The sequence below is a fragment of the Drosophila serrata genome, unplaced genomic scaffold (assembly GCF_035046125.1).
Source record: "Drosophila serrata isolate PLE 108 unplaced genomic scaffold, ASM3504612v1 contig_376, whole genome shotgun sequence".
Taxonomy (NCBI): Eukaryota; Metazoa; Arthropoda; class Insecta; order Diptera; family Drosophilidae; genus Drosophila; species Drosophila serrata.
Genome location: NW_028257274.1, coordinates 155,992 through 176,202, shown reverse-complemented (window position 1 = coordinate 176,202; position 20,211 = coordinate 155,992). Strand labels below are relative to the sequence as shown.

General features: G+C 40.6%; 3 protein-coding genes across 3 annotated transcripts in view; 2 read left to right on the top strand and 1 right to left on the bottom strand.

The window, feature by feature from the left end:
- The window catches only part of lobo (coiled-coil domain-containing protein lost boys), a 54,006-nt gene extending 39,782 nt beyond the window's left edge, over positions 1–14,224 (bottom strand). The window contains exons 1-2 of the mRNA XM_086839456.1: positions 13,645–14,224; positions 13,462–13,590 (exon numbers count right to left, since the gene is read on the bottom strand). Coding sequence (XP_086695582.1) covers positions 13,462–13,590; positions 13,645–14,061 — 546 coding nt within the window. The 5' untranslated portion in view covers positions 14,062–14,224. The remainder of the gene's footprint in view (positions 1–13,461; positions 13,591–13,644) is intronic.
- Positions 1,138–10,249, top strand: dan (protein distal antenna). The gene is made up of 2 exons (XM_086839457.1): positions 1,138–2,003; positions 7,263–10,249. The coding sequence occupies exon 2, from the start codon at positions 7,316–7,318 to the stop codon at positions 9,398–9,400; it is 2,085 nt and encodes a 694-aa protein (XP_086695583.1). The 5' UTR covers positions 1,138–2,003; positions 7,263–7,315; the 3' UTR covers positions 9,401–10,249.
- A 2,915-nt stretch (positions 14,225–17,139) lies between the features above and the next one.
- On the top strand, positions 17,140–18,549 carry LOC110189043 (uncharacterized). The gene is made up of 3 exons (XM_086839826.1): positions 17,140–17,248; positions 17,324–17,587; positions 17,705–18,549. The coding sequence occupies exons 1-3, from the start codon at positions 17,140–17,142 to the stop codon at positions 18,301–18,303; spliced, it is 972 nt and encodes a 323-aa protein (XP_086695952.1). The 3' UTR covers positions 18,304–18,549.
- Positions 18,550–20,211: the final 1,662 nt, after the last annotated feature.

Genomic DNA, 20,211 nt, shown 5'->3' with positions numbered 1-20,211 from the left:
TTTCAACTGACGTTAACAAACCGCATCAATTTCTAGAAAAATTCGCTTAAAACACGAAAAAAAACAACCACCTTATTTTCCTATAGAATTGTTATTATTTGCTGATCCGATCGAGAGTCGCCCGTTGAGGAATTCCGGTTTTGGTGTTCAATTCCAGTTTCCTTCGGCGATCCAGCGAAAGAGCGAGGCGAAGAGTGAAATGCAAAATCCGCTCTGTGGGACGACGAATTCGCCTCATTTTGTGAAGATGAATGTGTGGGAAGGTGGAGGAAAATGCCTCCCCCTTTCCCACGAGCAGGATTTTTGCTCTCTTTGGTACTCTTCGGCACACACAGCTGGTTCTCTGCGAATGGGTGCGAAAGAGAGACGAGCTCACGTAAACTGTGATGAAGGCGTGTATCAAAACAAAGCCAGGAAAACTCTGGCCGCAATAAAAGCAGCAACAAATGCAGCACATGACAGCGGGAAAACTAACAGAATTATCAGCGGCGATAAAGAAAACCCCCTGCAGGGAAAATTAGCCAAGGTTTTCTGAGTCTAGGTTCCAAGGATTCAAGGATTTCGTTTCCCGGAGATACCTTTGGCACTATTTTGCGCTCAAGGAACGTGAATATCTTTGGCTAAATGCACATAAATGAGGGCTGAGTTACACTACACTGAAAAAAACTTAAAAAAGGCATCTAAATATATAACATATAAAAATTTAAATTAGGATTAAAAGGTAGTTTGTTGTACTTAATCCAAATTTAAATGCCTTAAATTATTATTATTACCTTTACAAATATATAACTCCTGTTTACCCTGTTTATTTATAAAATAAAATAACTCGTATTTAAGTTTTCATATCCTTAAAAGCCTTGAAGGGCTCAACTCACACCTATTTTTCGCCAGTGTCCTCACACACACACGTGGGCGCGCGAAAGGAGGCCGAAAAGGATGCCAAAAAGCCTACACGAGTATTGCGTCGTCTTCGTTGCACACCACCGCGCGCTGCCTGTGTGTGTGTGCCAGTGTGTGCGTCGGTGTATGTAATGGCCGTGTGTGAGTGGACACTGGCCTGTGGTTGGGCCAAAATGCGAAAATGCGAAATGGCCAAAACCAAAAGCAGAGGCCTAAGCGAAGGCAAAGCGAGAGGACTTCTTCGCCGCCTCGGACGTCTTGGCCGTTATTAATCATTGTACATTTGGCTGTCACCGAAAAAGGCCGCGAATTCGGCAGCAACAGCCGTTGCGAGAGACGAGCGAGAGTGAGAGAGAGAGAGAGAGAGGGAGCACGAGAGAGGGAGCAAGGAATAGTTAAGGAGCAAGTGAGAGAGAGAGTCGCCACGCACACACACCTACGGCCACGTAAATCGAAGCGAAAAAGAAACAAAAACGACGACAACTACAACTACATTTACGGACTGACCAGCGCACACACACACACACACACACTGTGAACCACCACCCAGCCGCACGCGTGTGAGTGAGACCGAGAGACGAAACGCCGCTTTCGTGGACGTGCGACTTTAAATTCGTCGCCGTGCGGAAATTCGCCGCGCTAAAATCAAAATTCACTCAAGTCCGCCGCGTAGTTTGTCGCCGCACTTTAGCCACTCAGGTTCGCACATCCACCGCCGCGTCGTCCACGTCCACGTCCATTCACGTTCGTCACAATATCCTTCGACGAGCGCGAGAGAGAGGACGCACCAGCGAACGCACGCACCGAACCGACCGAACCGCATGCCGCATGCCGCATGTCCTTTCGCTGAAATTCGCACGCCGCAGCGGTAAATAATCGCGCACAAAGTGTTTGATTGTCCTTGTAACCCCCTCCAAAAACAATAACAATAACCGCCCTCCATGTGAACTAAATAACGTGAATTAAACATCGCAGGACAAAGAAGCCAAATAAAAGTTAAAAGCTGTGCTTTCAAACCAAACCAAAAACATAAACAAACTGCAAATTTCCCGCCTTCGTTGGAGGGCTCATATCATATTTCTCCCCGGAAGTTCCCAAAAAAGGTTAGTATGTGAAGGAAATCGCCATTAAAGTGTTTTATTATGCCATTTGTAAAAAAGTTTTTATAAATTTGAACTTGAAAAGTGCGGTGTTTTTATATTGCCATAAAAATGTGACAGCGAAAGCGTTTACAAATATCTTAAAGAAATATTTGTTTTCTGTGACTCAAGTTAGTTGGTGGAAATAAATATTGATTAACTTAATTATAGAATTAGTCCAGACAAAAATAGTTAAATGAATGTGTTATGTTTTCCTAAATAAAATCGCGGCTTAAGAAGTCATTTGTAAATTAAGGTGCAGTTATCCTTAAAAGATTATTGGTTAGGAAAATCTGTTCAAATTAAAAAAAAAATCGGCTTACAAAATACAAGTTTTGCAATTTAAATAAAGAATTCAATTATTCGCACTCCATATTTTCTATGACAATTTTTGCGACACATCAAAACATGAAAATAACAACTAAAAATGTATTAATTTCAATTCTGAAAGCTTTCCTTTGTTCCTATGTTTCTCCATACTCAATTTACGATTCTAAAAAATGAAAATTGTTGCAAATTTTGAACAATTTTAACCCCTTTATCTATTTTTCAAAATTTGGAACATTTCATTTTTTGTTCGGAGATGGCCAAATCGACTTGACTGTTGATGCTGAATATTTATAGGGTCGGAAATGACTCCTTTACTGAGTTACAAGCTTCTGACTAAAATTAAAATACCCTTCTAAGGAGTATACAAATATTCCACATCAATAGTAAAAGTTGTGGTATTTATTAATTATTTGCGCTGAAGCAACAGTCCCATTAATTGTAAAGTTTGTCTCAAAGAGTTATGTACATGTTCTTTTGGTTAAATTTTTTAAATGTAAGATACAAGTTTTAATTTAAGAATATATATTTTAAGAATGCCGATTTCAAATGCTATTTGGTAATCGTTTTAATTGATATCAATAACAATTTATTGAATAATTTTTAAATGTAAATCAAATGAAGCACAAATGGTATTCTTGGCGCCATGAAGTAGGCAACGAATTTTGTTCACGAAATTCGATGCAATATAGGTATTCAAATAATTAAATGTATAAACGCTACTTTGGAACAGGAAATGGAATAGAATCAAAATCCTATTAAAAGTGTGTGTTTTTGAAGTTATACTAAGCTTTTAGAGTTTTACAATTTTTGTATTTCTTCACAAGGAACGCTATGGTTTAGTCAAGCTCTGTCTGGGGTATTTAAATATAGAACGAGTTACTTACAAACAAGACTAAATCTTTGAAGTTCATATGATCAGGTTTTAAAAAAGTAAAGAAATTTTCTTAAAACACCTTATCTCATAATATAATGTATATTTAATGAAATCTAAAATGCCACAACTCAATAACAAGCTTGGGCATCCTTAAACGAATCGCAAAACAGTAAAGCACGCTTCAGTGCGATAATCTGGAATAACATTAATCGAGTTAATCCAAAACAAACACACAATAAAAAGGTGCAATGCCGCTTAAGGCCACATATATCATTGGTTCCAACAGGTCCAAACTTACAGCAGACACATGTACTATGTATAACATATATATATAAATATATAAACATATCTTGGGTATGAGAATCGTCCCAGACAGTCGGACACACAGAGAAACACTCAGAAGCCGAGGCAACTTTTTCTTTTATCTACGGAATTCTTATTTTTATTTGTTGCCTCTTTTTGTGTGTTTTATTTCTTTTTACATTAACACAAGCGAATGGAGCTATCAAACGCTTGCACATATTAGTGCTAGTTTCAGTCGTTGACCTCCATTTGCCAGACTTCCCAGCTTCCAGCTCCCCACCGGATGTCCTTGCCGCATGCACCATGTCCCTGCCCCTGCCCCATACTCCTCTGAGTGTCTGTGAGCGAGTTCGATACGAAGCCAAAGAAACGAAAAAATAGTAAATACAATAAAATTATAATTGTATATAGGAAAATCAGAAGCTCTTAGCACACAGGCTTACCAGCACTCACACACTCGTAGATGGCCAGACGGTTGGCCATTCCATTACAGCCGTACATACAGCCGTACATACGTATGTCCTGTGAGTGAGTGTCCTGCGAGTGTGCATGTGTGTGCACAGCAGACACAGACAGAGCCAAAGCCAGACCAGGACCCCCCTTTCACACACACACACACACACACACTGACAAACTTGGTGTAATTCTTTTATATTTATTTCTTTCATCTTTTTCTGTTGTTACTAGATTTTTTTACACACTTCTCACTGTCCCAGTTCGGTTCGTGAAAAGTTTAATGGCGAGCCGGCCAGGACAAGGACGGCACGGCAGGACGAAAAGGACCTTCCCTGTGCCGGCGAAAGCGAAAGTACAAATTCTTTTCCGACTGCTGCTGAATGGCCAAAGACCTTGTAATTTTTATACAGCTGTAAAAGTTTTATTCGATATGTGTTTGGGTGCAGGTTCAAGGGGGGTGGTGTTGGTGTTTAGGGTCCTGCGAGAGTCCTGGTGAGGGTCAGTCTGCGGAGTGGGCCCAGTCCCATGCACCATCGTCGACACAGTTATTTGCTGCTCTATTGGTTATGAGCATCCCAGTTATTCTTGAGGGGGTGTCTTGGGTGTTTTGTGTGTTTTCAGAGTGGGTGTGGGTGGGGGTGTGAGTGGGTAGGGGGTCGGGCACCTGCCGGAGTGTGCATTAAACCCCAAGTAGAATTAGGTGTCGGGCTAGGTCAATAATAATAGTTCGGTCAATCAATGGGCCTAATCATTCAAATAGGTATTAATGGGGCTAATCAATTGTGTGCTTGATTTTCTCTTCGGCTTCTTGTTTTTCATTTATTACGATTGCATTTGCCAACTTAATTGAGGGTTTTTGTATATATTTATTGTTTGTTAGTTGCCTCTGTTTTATATGTACGTTTTTAGGGTTTGTAATTTAATTTTCAAAATTTTAATTGTTTTACAAGGCTTGTCACAGCTTTAAAATAATATATATTATACTTTGCTTTAGTTTTTGTCTTATTACTGGCTTTGAAATATAATTTATTTTCATCTAATTTATTAAACTGTTTACTTTAGGGTTTCTTAATTTTAGTCAGAAGCTTGAAACGCACTAAAGGAGTCAGTTCTGACCCCATAAATCAACAGCCACGTCGATTAAGCCATCTCTGAACGAAAAATGAAATTTTCCAAATTTGTCAAAATTTTGAAAAAAAAAGATAAGGGGTTACATCGTTAAAATTGTCAAAAAAAAGTGCAAAAATTTTAATTTTTTTAAATTTGAAATTGAGTATACAGATTAATTCATTTAATAAAAACTAATATAGGAACGATTTCCAAATTGAAATTAGTGCATTTTTGGCTTAGTTGTGATCGATTTTGCACTGCAAAGGTATAGAAAATTCGGTTTGCTGAGATAACTTCCCTTTTTTGTTAACAATATAGGTATTGAATAATTTAATATGATTGAAATACAAAATGGGGAATAAAATATTGATTGAAATGTTTGTTAAGTTAAAAATATGCCATAAATATATACAAATTCATAAAATTAATAAAAAACACATTTTTTAAGATCTTAATCTCTCCAAATCACAGAATAATTTCTTTAATTATACCCATATAATGAAATTTAATTCATAATATTGCTTTCCCTTACAAAAACTAAAAGGTTCAGAGTTAACTGATAAAATTCACTCCTTCCCAAGCATAAATGATGTTTTCCTCAACCCATTTTGAATATTTTAAATAATCAGCCTCAAAACAATGCTTAGGATGACTTTGGCCACTTGCCAATGGCTTATCCCGATTCCCCGGCTTAAGTTTAGACCAAAATCCAACTGAGGAAGCCAAGTCCCAAGACCAGAATCCCCCAATTAATAGCTGGCAAACGTGTAAAGTCCAGTTCAAGTGGCTGCGAAACCTGCCAAGACGGCATTTCGATGGATGTCCAAACGAAAGACTCCACCAGTTTGGCTACCTGCTGCTCTCTTCAATCCCCCCACAAAACTCTCTTAGCACAGCGAATGGGCTTCTCTTCCTCAGTCTCAGTCTATTCTCTCCTTGTATATTTGAATGCCACACATATATATATATATATTCGTATATACATATATAAACGAATATATACATATATATGTATGTAGATATATAGAGGAGGAAAGAAATCATGTGTCAGTCATGCGCAAAACGTGTTTTTCATTTTAAAATTGCACCACGGGGCGAGCTCTTTTGCATGTCTCACTTTCTGGCGAGATGGAGGCGGAGCATATTGTTGTTCGCTCTGGTTCTATCTTGGCAACGCACTTGGCCCCGGTCAAAAAGAAGACTTGAGCTTGGCCAAAAAGACGCTGCACCTGCTCCGACCGTTGCTACAGTTTTTGGGAAGTCTACAGGAAGTGGCAAGGAAGGAAGGCTTGTTGGGAGGGGAGTGAGGCCAAGGCGCAACAGGCGATGGCCGTTGCGTTTGAGGGATGTTCGCTCTGCGCTGCAGCGAGACAGGTAAACAAGTTATAAATTCTGTGGCATCCGTGCTCGGGAGCACTTCGGCAGTGTTCTGCCGAATGTCCTGCTCGTCCTGTTGCTTATTCGTGGCTCGCGTTGCGCGCTGCATTTTGGAGCAGGCGCGTCGCGGCGCGAAGGCAACGCACCAATTAGCATATTCCATTGTCTCTACGTATACACACACCGACACACAGACACACCGACACACCGACGATATTTTTGGCATGTCCTTCGTGCGCAAAAGAGGCGAAAGGGGGCGTGCCGCAGCTCATTTGCCTGCAGAGAGCGGGAGCGGATGATTTTGTCATCTCAGCAGGCAGCACAAGCGCTGCTCTATACCTATATAAATTTATACATCTATATATATGTATATATACGTATATATATTTGGTACACCCGTACGTATACGCAATATAGCGCATACGTACGGTTGTACGGTTTATTTACACCGCCCGCGACTTGTCTGTAAAACTTTAAAACGCGCGCGCTCTGCGATTTTATTGGAGCCCCGTGCGAAAATGCGAAACAGCACCCCGTTAACACCCATAGCAGCCACATCCTTGGACCCCCAACCCCCAACCCCGAAGCTCTGGGGTGGGGGCACAAGTACATGGACGCGCATTCGCCAGGCGACGAGCACATAGCGATATATATGTGCTGGCCGAACGGCGAATGGGAACGCACTGTATGCGATAGGCGATAGGCGATATGCCAAGTGTGTCACGGTAATTAATTAAGACTCCTCTCCTCTGCTCTACCCGCTGTCCTTTCAGGCGCCAAGCTGTTCGACAACGGCCTCAAGTTGGATATTTCCAGCTACCCCCACATGAACATCCGCATGGGCACCAAGGGCAAGCGGCCCCTGCGGAGCCTGACGCCGCGCGACAAGATCCATGCCATCCAGCGCATCCACGATGGCGAGTCCAAGGCCTCGGTGGCCCGGGATATCGGTGTGCCGGAGTCCACGCTGCGCGGCTGGTGCAAGAACGAGGATAAGCTGCGCTTCATGTCCCGCCAGTCCAGTGCGGACAAACTGTGCGCCGACTCCCTGGCGGATAAGCTGGATGTGTCCGGTGGAGGTCAGCTGGGGCCGATGGGGCCACTGGGTCCGCCAGAGAAGCGCCAGCGCCTGGATGCGGGCGCCCTACCCCTGAACTTCTCCAACAAACTGAAGTTTGATGAGTTAGCCGGCTTTAAGCGATCACCACTCAACGGCCTGGACTACAGTACAAACAAGAACCTGACGGAGTTGAGCTACAATGGCCTACCGGTGGACTATGTGGCCTTCAATGGGGTCAAGAGCAAGGTCTTTGGCGCTGACATCAATCGACCCGGTGCCGCCGCTGATCCCTCCCTGAATGCCATCAGTCCGCTGTCGAGTCTTACGCATCTCTCGGGACTAACGGGCATCCAACAGAGTCCGCTGGCGATCAGCTTCAATGAGTTGACCAACAACCTCAACCTGCTGGCCCAGCTCAATCCCGGGCTGGCGGCCATGTCTGGACTGAGCAGCTTTCCACCCAGGAACCCGAACCCGAACCCGAATCCCAATCCCACTGCCAATCCCAAGACGCCCCTGCAAGTGCAGAGTCCCAGGAGTGATAGTGGAGATCGAGCTCCATCGGGTTTATCGGTGAAGAATTGGGCCAAACAGAAGCCTCCAGGGGATGCGGGCAGCCTCAATCTGAGCATTAAGAAGGAGGTGAAGGCGGGCGACATCAAGAGTCCCGGAGCTGTGATCCCACCCCCGCAGATGATGACACTATCCAACCTGGCCGAGGATCCCTTGCTCTACTGGCTTAAGTCACAGCAGACGATGCTGGGCCTCAATCCGCTGTACCCGCCCACAATCCCACTGGGCGTGACCAGTCCTCCCATCCGCTCCTCAACGCCTCAGCACATGAGCCAGCAGCCGGGTCAGACGCCGCCAATACCCTCAGCGCCGCTGACGCCCTCGTCCACGCCATCGGGAAGCCTGGATGAGAAGAATGCGGCGTGGTACAACTGGTGCAAGGCCTTTGGAGCCAGCCTGCACACCCTCAATCCCAATGCTGCGACTTTGGCTGCCCTCCAGGCCAACTCTCTGCAACAGCAGGTGGCCAATGCCGCAGCCGCCGAGGCAGGAGGCAGCGGTGACCCCTCCAATATCCTTTACTCCCATCTCACCAAAGAGACTGAGACGCCATCGGTCCGGAGCTTGTCCTCCAATGAACCGAATGCCGAGGCCGATGAGGCCACCGAAACCGATCTCGAGGGTGAAGTGGAGGCCGAGGCGGACGCAGAGGGTGGGGGAAAACCAGAGGATCTATCGGCAGCTGGCAAGGTGATGACGCCCACGCAAAGTCCCGTGGCCAATTCACCGAATGGCAACAGTAGTCCCAATAAGATGACCAACAACCCGGAAGAGTCACAAAATGATCCTCCGAGTGACTGCAAAAAGATCCTGGACAATATGCTGTTCAAGATTGGGGCGCCACTGAACCCGGAACCGGAAGCGGGCTGTGACTCAGAGGGCAGCTTCAATGACACTAACAACACTCACACAAACAACAATGATGTCAGCGCCAGCAATAATAACAATAATAACAATTCCAACAAGACCGACGAGGAGGAGAAGGCCAGATATCTGCAGGAGTGTAGCGGGGAGGATGACGAGGATGTGGAGGCCATACGCCATGGCGAGAAGTTTCTGCAATGGCTGGAGAACTGCAGCAATCCCCGGGTGACAGCGGTCCAATTGATGCAGCTACGTTTCCTGATCGCCGCCATCAAGTCGGGCAATGAGATGGCCCCAGTTCCGGTTCCCACTCCCAGTGCGCCGGCCGTGTCCTGCGATCCGGACAATGCCGAGGATACCGCCGGTGAGCTGGAGGAGAGCAACAGCCGGGGCAAGAGCCGACGCCGCAAATAGGAAAAACCAAAGTTGGCGCCTACGGAGCCAGCCACGGATACGAACACAAATACGAATGACTCGAGCCAGCCGGTGCTCCTGGGGGGCCCGTCGCCAGGTGGATCTAGCCAGGCGCTGGACACCACATCCCGGTGCGCCAGCCATGTGTATGCGCCAGCCGTCTACCAATCGTCGGCCACGTTACTAAGCTCCCTGTTCTTCCCCCCCTACGAATTTGTACATTGTGACCTCGACGACGACCCGACTGACGACGACTGCCAGATCACGGGCGAGTACCAGCAGTTCGACGAACTGAGCTCCAGCTCCAGCTAGACTAGGACCTGGACTCGGGCTCCTCCGAATTTACGTGCATCTCCTCCCAGCTGTGAGCCTATCGAGCCTGACGACCGCCCAGAGTCAGGCGCTTAACTACTTTCAGTCTTTTTCGATTCAATTCCATTGTACTAATATTAATTAATCGTACGTACGGGTTAAGTGTATATATCGAGAACCTCTCATTGTAGCTATTGTGACATTTTAAGCTTATGAGTTTGCTCCTCCGACTCCTGTGTTCGGTCCCATGCATTCTAGAGAAATATTATAGATATTATTTTTTGTTACAACCCATTTCGACCTTTGACCTGCAAACAAGGCGAATGTTGTCGCAAGCAACGTGCATTTGATATCAAGCGTTTTTAAATTTCGTATTATGATAAATGGAAATGTAATAAGAATGTGCTCAAAAGAATTTTCTTAATTCGAAATTAATGCGATATTTAAATAGACATTTACAAATTTAAATGTAATTTTAAATACATGTTCAATAAACAAATAATTAGATAATTTTTATGAAACTCTTAAAATTGCAAACGAGATGGTGTTTTTATTTACAATTGGGAAACGTTTTTGTTAACAGCTACAGTAAGTATCACATCTTTAAACAAAAACTGCGGTAGGTATATTTTATGCTGTATTCTTAATAACAAGAAAGGACAGTAACATCGGAAAGGCGAAGTTTATATACCTTTTTAGGTTTTAATTAAATTTTGGGACATGGCTAAATCGACGCTGGTGTTGATGCTGATCAAGAATATATATGGTTTATAGGGTCGAAAATGATTTTTTCACTGCATTACAAACTTCTGGCTAAAATTATAATAACATTCTTTGGACCGTTTTATATTTACTATTTTTATATGACAAGTGGCTAGAATTATAATACCCTGCATGAGTACTATATAAATTCTTCGAAATAATTAGAAATGTTTTGTTTTTTTGTTTTGTTGAAAAAACTGCATTGTTGCATTGGCTAAGAGCTTACGAAAAGTGTAGCATACTTTTTAGTCAACTTCATTTTAGAGCCCTTTCAGTCGCCTCTACATTTTCTGACACGATCTCTCGAATTCTCAAGTCGTTTTTCCGCGATATGTACGCTTAAATATTAGCAATTCCGTCGCGGAGCAAATACCTCTCTCAGCGAAAATAGCAAATCTCAGAAGCATGAACTTCATACAATAACTATATATAGCATGTAAATAAAAATAAACGTCGTCGAAATAAATTTCAACTTGTTGCCCTCGCGCTGTAATTTGCAAAATTGCAAATCGTTGGCAACCAAGAAATTCGAATCCCATGGATTTTGGATGTCGGCGTAGATGTCGATGTCGATGCCACAGAAGCCTTAACTTTATAATATTCCTTTATATAGTAAAACTAATCGTCGGCAAGATAAAATTCAACTTGTTGCCCTCGCGCTGTAATTTACAAAATGGAATTCTTTGGCATTATGCGACCAAAACCCAACCAAGATCATTCGGAGAAAATGGATGTGGATGTTGACGTAGATGTCGATGTCGGCATCGATGCGGATATCGACGTAGATGTTTTAGAAATTAAGATACATTTGAACTTGTTGCCTTCGAGCTTTAATATAAAAAATACAGCCTTCATTGGCATTATGCGAGAAAAACTCAACCAAGATCATTCGCAGCCAATGGATGTAGATGTGGCTGTGGGTGCGCGAGATCTCCCATTTGGCTCCGAACCCATGGAAATTGACGACGATCTTGCGGTCAATCAGAACCTGTGTCAGTAACATTCGAATGATTCATATGTCTTGAATTACTCATAGGCAGTAAGATGTCATAGAGCAATATTTAATTGGCTTTAAATTTATTCCCCTCTGTATTGGTTTTTTTTTTTTTTTTTGTAACAATTGTAGTGGCGACTGAAGACCCTGCCACGGAAATCAGCCTAGAAGGATGCTACACTTTATGTGAAGCCTAAGCCTAGCTTCGTCAGTGTTGGCGATAACGTAAAGGTGGTTAAGCGACTACGTAACAAAGCTTTAAGCAAGCTTGCACGTGCCGTAACGTAGAGCTGCATTTAACTAAAACGCGTTTTGGCAAATTTAACAGAGAACTTACATTTGCTCTGAAGACGAAGAAGAGCGCATTTGCCAATTAGGAAATTTTTGGAGCAAGCAGACTTTCCGTTTCGTAGGAGGTCTTTTTAAATCAAGATCTAGAAGAGCATTGACGTGTCTATTGCTCATAATTGGCAATAAATTAGACAGTGTCAGTGAATTTCAAAAACCAAGTGTTGAAGTGGCAGCTAAAAGCTCATACTAAGTGAGTACAGGAATGCAAAGTGTAGCCACAGTAACTAACCCTTTTGTTGTCCAAGGCAGGAAGGTGTTAAAAGTGGAGGCAGCAACGCAGTGAAAATTTACGGTCAGTGCCAAAGGTCGAGGAGACCTTTCGCCAAAGGAAAATCCTTTAATTTTTGTACCAGGGCTCAGCCAGCGGGTAATTATTAAAACAGAGTGTTTGTTAAAGGCAGTGCTTACTGTATGAATTAAAAAATTTACAGAATGGGCCCTGCAGAAAAGTTTCGAGTCCCTAGGCAAGGTGTACCCCTAAACTGAGGGGATGGAGTAAAGGAGCAGCAACCAGCGCAGGAGGAGCCGATCCGCAACAAAAATCGGATGCGCAACTCATTTCTTGGCCAGCTTCGTGTCGGAATAGGGGTTGATTTTTTTTAGTGGCTAGATCTTTGAAACTTTTTTTTAAAATGATATTAGCCACAAATTTAGCAATTTGTCTGTTTTATTTTAGCAATTTTACGTGAAATCTTTTCTTTATGTATTGACTGAACTAATTACGCTTAATAATAGTTCACAAAGCGATCGAACTACATGACATTTAATTCAATAAACTGACTGAACTGCAGTAATAGAATATTTTGTATGTGATAACATTGACAATGTAAAGACTTAAATTGATTAAATTTCGTATATGATGGGAGAGTATGTGGAGGACAGAAGTCAATTTTGAACTGAATTCTTAAGATACAGAGACGCAGGACACAACAACCCTTTTGTTGAATTCGCCATAAATATATACTCTTGCAGGGTATATATATATATATATATTTATATATTTAAATAAATCTTCTAAAATAATTGGTAATGTTCTCAGGATCAAAAGTCAGCACTGTGATATAAATTTATTATTTTTACATTTTCTAGTTTTGAAAACAGCATTTTAAATGGAATATATAGAACTTGAACAACAAACTTTCAGCTTTGAATTATAATAAAAATTTGTTAAAATTGCAGTGTAGTAAGCTTATATGCCTTAATTGTTTTTTTTTTCCTAATTTCCATTTCGCAATTTACTAATATCTAGCTTCTAAGGCAACACTGACATATTGTGAGAGACATATTTTATAGCCAATAGGAAAACAAGCGAGAAAAAGTACGGCCCGATAGTTTATCCCAGTTTGTAGGAATCAAATACATATGTATATTTTTTGAAACCCCTCGAAAACTACAGTTTAAAAATTAGATATAGAATTTAATTTTCTAAGTATTCAGCAAATGTTAATCATTGCTTATCAACATTAAAATTCAATTGTTATATAGTTGAAAGATTGACGAAATATAAATAAGTTCCCAAAAGAAATTATATACGTCCATATGTATAGTTCGTTTCTAAAAATTCACAGTTCACTGTTAAGCCCCTTTAAAAATATAATTTTTTTAACAAGGTATAAAGTAACAAACTTAAACCAAGACTCACCAAATTAATTTGATCCTCCAATGGCTCGTATTCAATAAAATCGGCTACAAACTTGGCAATATTCTCCACACTGGATATGAGTTCCGGATAAACAAACGCAGTTGGTCTAATGGTGGTGCACACAAATTTCTGCAAATCGAACCGTTAATCACCTCAAATAAATGAAATCAGTATTAAACCTACCTGAACCTTGCACTCATTGGGCAATGCCAGGACCATGGCTCGTTTCTTTGGATAGGAAAGGACCAATTGCTTGCGGAAATTCTCGGCGTACAGCAGGAGCAGCCGCTCCTTGGGGGACAGCGTGTAGTACGATGGAGGATAGCATTGAGGGCTGTTTTCAAACTCCTCGATAGTTTCGGGAAATGAGAGATCGATCTTGCCGATATTTAGCGCCGGTTCCCCGTCAGACAAGCTGAAGTCACTTTCCACATAGTCGCCCATTTCCTCCTCGTAATAAGCCTCCTCCTCCTCATCATAAGCACCCTCGGATTCCGCCAAAGCCTTTGCCTCGTCGATCTCCTTAAACTTGCTCGAATGACGGCTCGGGTCTATGGTGCTGACCACCTTCTTGTACTTCTGGAATAGTATTTTCGGCATATTGGCGGCTGTTGTTGATTGTTGGACGCAATAATAAACAAGAAATTAGGTCGCTAAAGCAACGGTTTGCATGGAAAATATATACAGGTTTAAAAACGGCCAGGTGTGACAGAAATTGAAATGTGCATGTTGCTAGGTAAACATATTCTCACATTTATACTTATAATTATGAAAAATTTAAACTTTTGAATTAAGTTAATATACGTTTCGGGTTTATTTTAACAACTATTTATTTTAGAATTTCTAATAAAGTATCAGAAGGTAGAGCATTAAATTAATTAAAAACTACGTGCGTTTACAAAAAATTCAATTAAAGAAAGAAAACTTAGTTTTTTATTAAATATTTGGTGTCTTATTAATAAAATAAATAGTTATTTGCGGGAGTTAAATTGAATGGGCAATGCTATGGAATGCAAAGACTGTGGTAATTCTTTAAATTGATAGTTTAATATCTTCAATTACTGAGATCCTGCGATCAGAAGATGAACATTATGGTCATGTTCCATTCAAAGTAATTAAATAAAAATTATGTTTAAGTCTAACCTTTCAAATTGGATACACATAATGATTTTTAAAAGATTTTATAAAAATTGCTTTTAAAAAGGTACAACATAAATTATTTCCCGGACCATTAATTAATTAAATCAATTAAAAAGATTTGAAATTGTTGAAAAATCGAAGTCCGCAATTCAAATCCGTGCTGTGGTTCCCTCTCATACTGTGGTTCGCATCTGCGCTTGGATTTATGTCTTTGCTGTGGCTGGGGTCCAAAATAATGTTTGTGCCTTTACTGTGGTCTGTGTCTGCACTGTTTTGCACTGCTTACTTTGTATTACTGACCTATCTTGTTCGCAGTAGCACAGACTCCAACCATAATTTAGTTCCATATATTTTAAGCTCCATCTAGCGGAAAATTAAAGCACCATTTGCAGTTTTAATCTGCTGCACTGTTTTGCACTGCTTACTTTGTATTACAGACCTATCTAGTTCGCAGTAGCACAGACTCCAATCATAATTTAGTTCCACATATTTGAAAGCCCCATCCAGCGGAAAATTCAAGCACTATTTGAAGTTTCGATCCTGGCTAAGAACTGAAAGTTAGTGCAAACTCTGACCGTGGCGGGAAGTCATCGCCTTTTTAAATTCGAACTTAAATTTTTCGGTTTATTGAATGTATTTCCCTGTTCTTTTGTTGTTGCTGCAAAGGAGTTCATGTTGCTTTTGCTGTAAACAAAATTTAAAATAAGTAAGCAAAAAGGCAATAATTTAAATTTGTAAAGCTTCGATTTCATTAGGTTAATAAATCTTCGTACCTGATTTTATTTTCAATTATTTATTTATTATATATTTATTATTGATATGTTTTTTTTGTTTAATGTGGTCAACCAACTTTACAATTTAATAAATTGGGTATCATTTATAATAAGTATTGTCACCATTTTATTATTAGTTTATACAGATCTTAGTGGGGACTCCGAATATGTATTACTTTCAGGATATCTTACGCCCCATCCCAAGCCCAGTTTCTTTCAAAAATTATATCACTATAATACGGTTCATCTGGATTTTGGATTTGGGAAATATATACAAATTACTGGAGAGATGATGAACATTATTTTTAAGTACATAACTAAGCTTACTGTAATTCTAATTGGATTATTAAAATTGTATTTACTTATTCCCTGATTTCTCGGCAACCATGAGAACCACAGACTGCCGCTGATTTTAAGTCAATGGATCAATGGAACCTTAACTTCCTAACAATTTAGGAACCTAGATTCTCGTACTAATTTGTAATAACTTTTTCTATTAATTAATTAAGACCGTCCTTTCAAATATTTAATATAATAGACCGTTGTTGTTGTTGTTGTTTTTTTTTTTTTTTTTTTTGAATATACATATGTACATATCTGAATTTATCACTTATCAAATCTACTGGCAAATACCAGCAATCTAAAAAAAAAATAATAAAATTAATTGTATATATTTATAGATTAAAAACTTATAAAACAAGACAGAAAGCTTATTTGGGGAACTAACAATTCTAAACCCATTCAGTTAAAATCGAGAATAACTAGACCATAAATTCATTAAAATCCAATCGGGAACCGTTTCTATGCCAGTTTTTTTTAAGAATAACAAATCTGCAAACACAATTTAGAATTATATAAAATTAAAAATATTGCAAATTTTTGACAAATTTAACGATGTAACTTGAAAAATTAATTTAATTTTTTGTTCGGAGATGGCTTTAATTGACTTGGCTGTCAATGCTGATCAAGAATATTATGATTAATGTTGTGGGAAATGACTCCTTCACTGAATTTTAAACTTCCAACATATATTAGAGTACCCTGCAAGATTATACAAATTAAATAAGATTGACTTTGAATTGAATGTGAGTCATGATTGAATATAAAGTCATAAAAAAAAATAGCATAGTTTTATGTACCAATAAGGGTTTGAAAATAAATAATGACCAACTTGCATGTGATGTTATATATACAATTTGCATAATTATGCATCCGTCAGCTGTCGGCTGTGATGACTAATTTTTTAAGGATCAACGCTTGTCTGCGCTGGCACCTCAAATGGCATTTGCATTATTTATATTGCATCAATAAAACCCGCATTCAGGAATAATTAGCGAAAAACTTGTCGACAGCGACCAGCAGCGGATTGAGATCGGCGCAGTTGATCCGTTTATGGCTGGCGCTAGGATTTATTTGTACTTCCTTTCGCATTTGAAAGGCGAGCGTCTACCTGGAGCGGGCCAGGATCGAGTATAGCGAGTCCTGTGTGCATTCTACATTCATGAAACTGAAACTGAAACCGAAACCAAATACGAAGACGAAGCCGATGTAGAAGCCATTTGGCATATCATCCAGCTCCTCATCGCTTTTAAGCGACTCAATTACTGCACTTTGATTCCCACATTCGTCGCCGTCGAGTGGCCGAGTGTCGTCGTCCTGCGACTCGACTCGCTGGCTACCTGTCGGCGTCTGATTTCCCCGTGTCCTGCGCTCGGTTTGGCCGTTTAATTGCCGCGGCTCGCGCTAAGTGTTCCCTAGAAAAACAATGAGCAGCCAGGAGCATCGCATCGGCATCGCTGCTCAATCAAGCACATGTCGTCCTCTGTTGACTCCTGGTCGCAGGACGCAGGACGCAGGCGCCCCGGATGTCTCGAGTGTCAAGCGCCTTTGCTTTGCGGCCTTTGTCTGATTATCGGTTATGTGTGGTTATGTCAATTAACGCGGATCAGCGCCTGCGGCCTGCGGAGAAGGTATAAAAGGCCAGGAGGACTTCAGCGAGGACATCACATTCACCGCAGTTTCCGCAAGAAGCACATCGCACAAGGACTCGAAACTCAAAATGCAGTTGGGAAAGATTGTCATTTTGCTGCTCACCGTTCAGCAGAGCTGCCTGGCTTTGTATATTAAAAGCGTAGAGAAGAATCCAGTCAAGAAAGCTACCAAGGACGACTGGGGAGTCTTCAAGAATACACTCGGACTAACACAGGAAAAAGGTGGGTTTTCCATTCAGATCATAGCACATTTTTAAGTTATGATTCTTTGTAGAATTAAATCAAATCAAAACACCACTTTGAGCCATTATTAACTTTCTAATTTGTTTTTTCCTATAGTTGAACTCTTGAAGTCACAAAAGGATCAGCAGGGTACCAAGGAGCTCCTCAATCGCTTTATCCTGGAAAATCCCAAGGCCCTGCCTCAGGCCAAGAAGCAGCCCGATCAGTTCCTGAACCTCTACCGATCCATACTCAAGAAACTCACCGCCTCCAAGCGAATGCTGAAGACCTCCTTGAATTTCGAGCTGGCCGACAGGCCCCACCACAAGCCTCTGAAGAGGCCACGCCGCAAGATTGCCGTCAAGATGGTCTCCGATATGCCTTCCTGGAGGATCGAGAGTCTGCTCAACTCGTTCTATCTGAAGCACGGACTGCCGCGGGACGATGAGAGCGACTACTCCGATCTGGACATGCCCAAGAGCGACGGCTTCTCCTCGGACACGGAGACGGATTTCGAGGGCAATAACGAGGACAATGATTATGCCTCCGAGATCCTTTATGACGACGAGGGGGATGTGGGTCTCACTGCCAAGACCCGGCAGAATGCAGAGTATGGATCCTTCCAGGATCTGATCATGCAGGCCAAGATGAACGAGTGGGAGCGGGAGAACGAGGAAACCAAATTGCACGGCTCGGACAATAATGATTTTATTTAAATTAAATCAAGGAATTGTCTGTAATACTTAGGATGAGGGATATAGGGGCTGTGCAATAGGGGTTCATATGCTGGCATTGGACTTTTTTTTAGTTTAAAGCTTAAAGTAGTTATTTATGCCAGATCTAAATCATCATATATACATATATGTATTTATTTTAATTATTATTTAGCTTAAGCGATTTTTTTCAAAACTGAAATTTATGAATAAACTGACATGCTGAAGATTACAACTTATAAAAGAAAAGTATTTTTAATACATTTGCAAAAGCACTTTATTATTATACCTTGTATGCTTTTAAAAACCTTGCGGGGTATAGAAATTATTATGCCATATTATGAAAATCTGAATACTATAAAATATAATTGCCAGAAAAAAGCTTGTTAAATGTAGAGGATCAATTTGTATCTTTCTAAGTGGAGTAAGTAGTAGTACTCTGAAGAGTAAGTATCTATGACCAGTAATCAACTATGATAAGTAAGTATCTATGACAAGTAAGTAACTATAATCAGTAAGTATGCATTATGAGCAGTTACTAACTTTGAACACTAATAAACAGTATCTATGACCAGTAAGTAGCTATGATCTCTAAATAACTAAGAGCAATAAGTATCTCTGAACAGTAAGTATCTATGACCAGTAAGTAGCTATGATCAGTAAGTAACTCTGAAGAGTAATTATCTATGACGACTAAGTAACTATGATCAGTAAGTATCTATGAGCACTAAGTATGCATTATGATCAGTTACTAACTTTGAACACTAATAAACAATGACATGCAACTTTTGTAACACAACACCTTTCTGAGACTTGGCCGGCAGATGTCACTTCGTTCCGGGGATGTTAGAACCAGTTGGGAATCATATGTTCATGGTGAGAGATTTGTTTTGCAACAAATTAAGAGCAAGCTCATTGAATGAAACTATGAAATTATTCATATATTTAATTTTCCTAGTATATAAGTTGGGGCATGGCGAATCGGTGGAATATATATACGTATATATAGCTGCCATAGGAACAATCGGATGATTTATAGAGCTATGAGTAGTGATTAACTATGACCCGCAATTAACTATTGCCAGTAAGTAACTCCGGAGAGTAAGTATCTATGAGCAGTAAGTAGCTATGATCACTAAGTAACTATGACCAGTATGTAACCCTGAAGAGTAAGTTTCTATGACAAGTAAGTAGCTATGATCAGTAATGACTAAGAGCAGAAAGTAACTCTGAACAGTAAATATCTATGACGACTAAGTAACTATGATCAGTAAGTATCTATGAGCACTAATTATGCATCATGATCAGTTACTAACTTCGAACACTAATAAACAATGACTTGCAACTTTATCTATGAGCACTTAGCATGCATTATGATCAGTTACTAACTTTGAACACTAATAAACAATGACTTGCAACTTTTGTAACACAACACCTTTCTGAGACTTAGCCGGCAGAAGTCACTTCGTTCCGGGGATGTTAGAACCAGTTGGGAATCATATGTTCATAGTGAGAGGATGTGTTTTGGAACAAATTAAGAGCAAGCTCATTGAATGAAACTATGAAGTTATTCTGCTATTTAAATTTCCTTGTATATAAGTATGGGCATGGCGAATCTGTGGAATATATATACGTATATATAGCTGCCATAGGAAAAATCGGACGATTTATAGAGCTATGAGCAGTAATTAACTATGACCCGTAATTAACTATGGCCAGTAAGTAACTCTGGAGAGTAAGTATCTATGAGCAGTAAGTAGCTATGTTCTCTAAATAACTAAGACCAATAAGTATCTCTGAACAGTAAGTATCTATGACCAGTAAGTAGCTATGATCAGTAAGTAACTCTGAAGAGTAATTATCTATGACGACTAAGTAACTATGATCAGTAAGTATCTATGAGCTATCTAA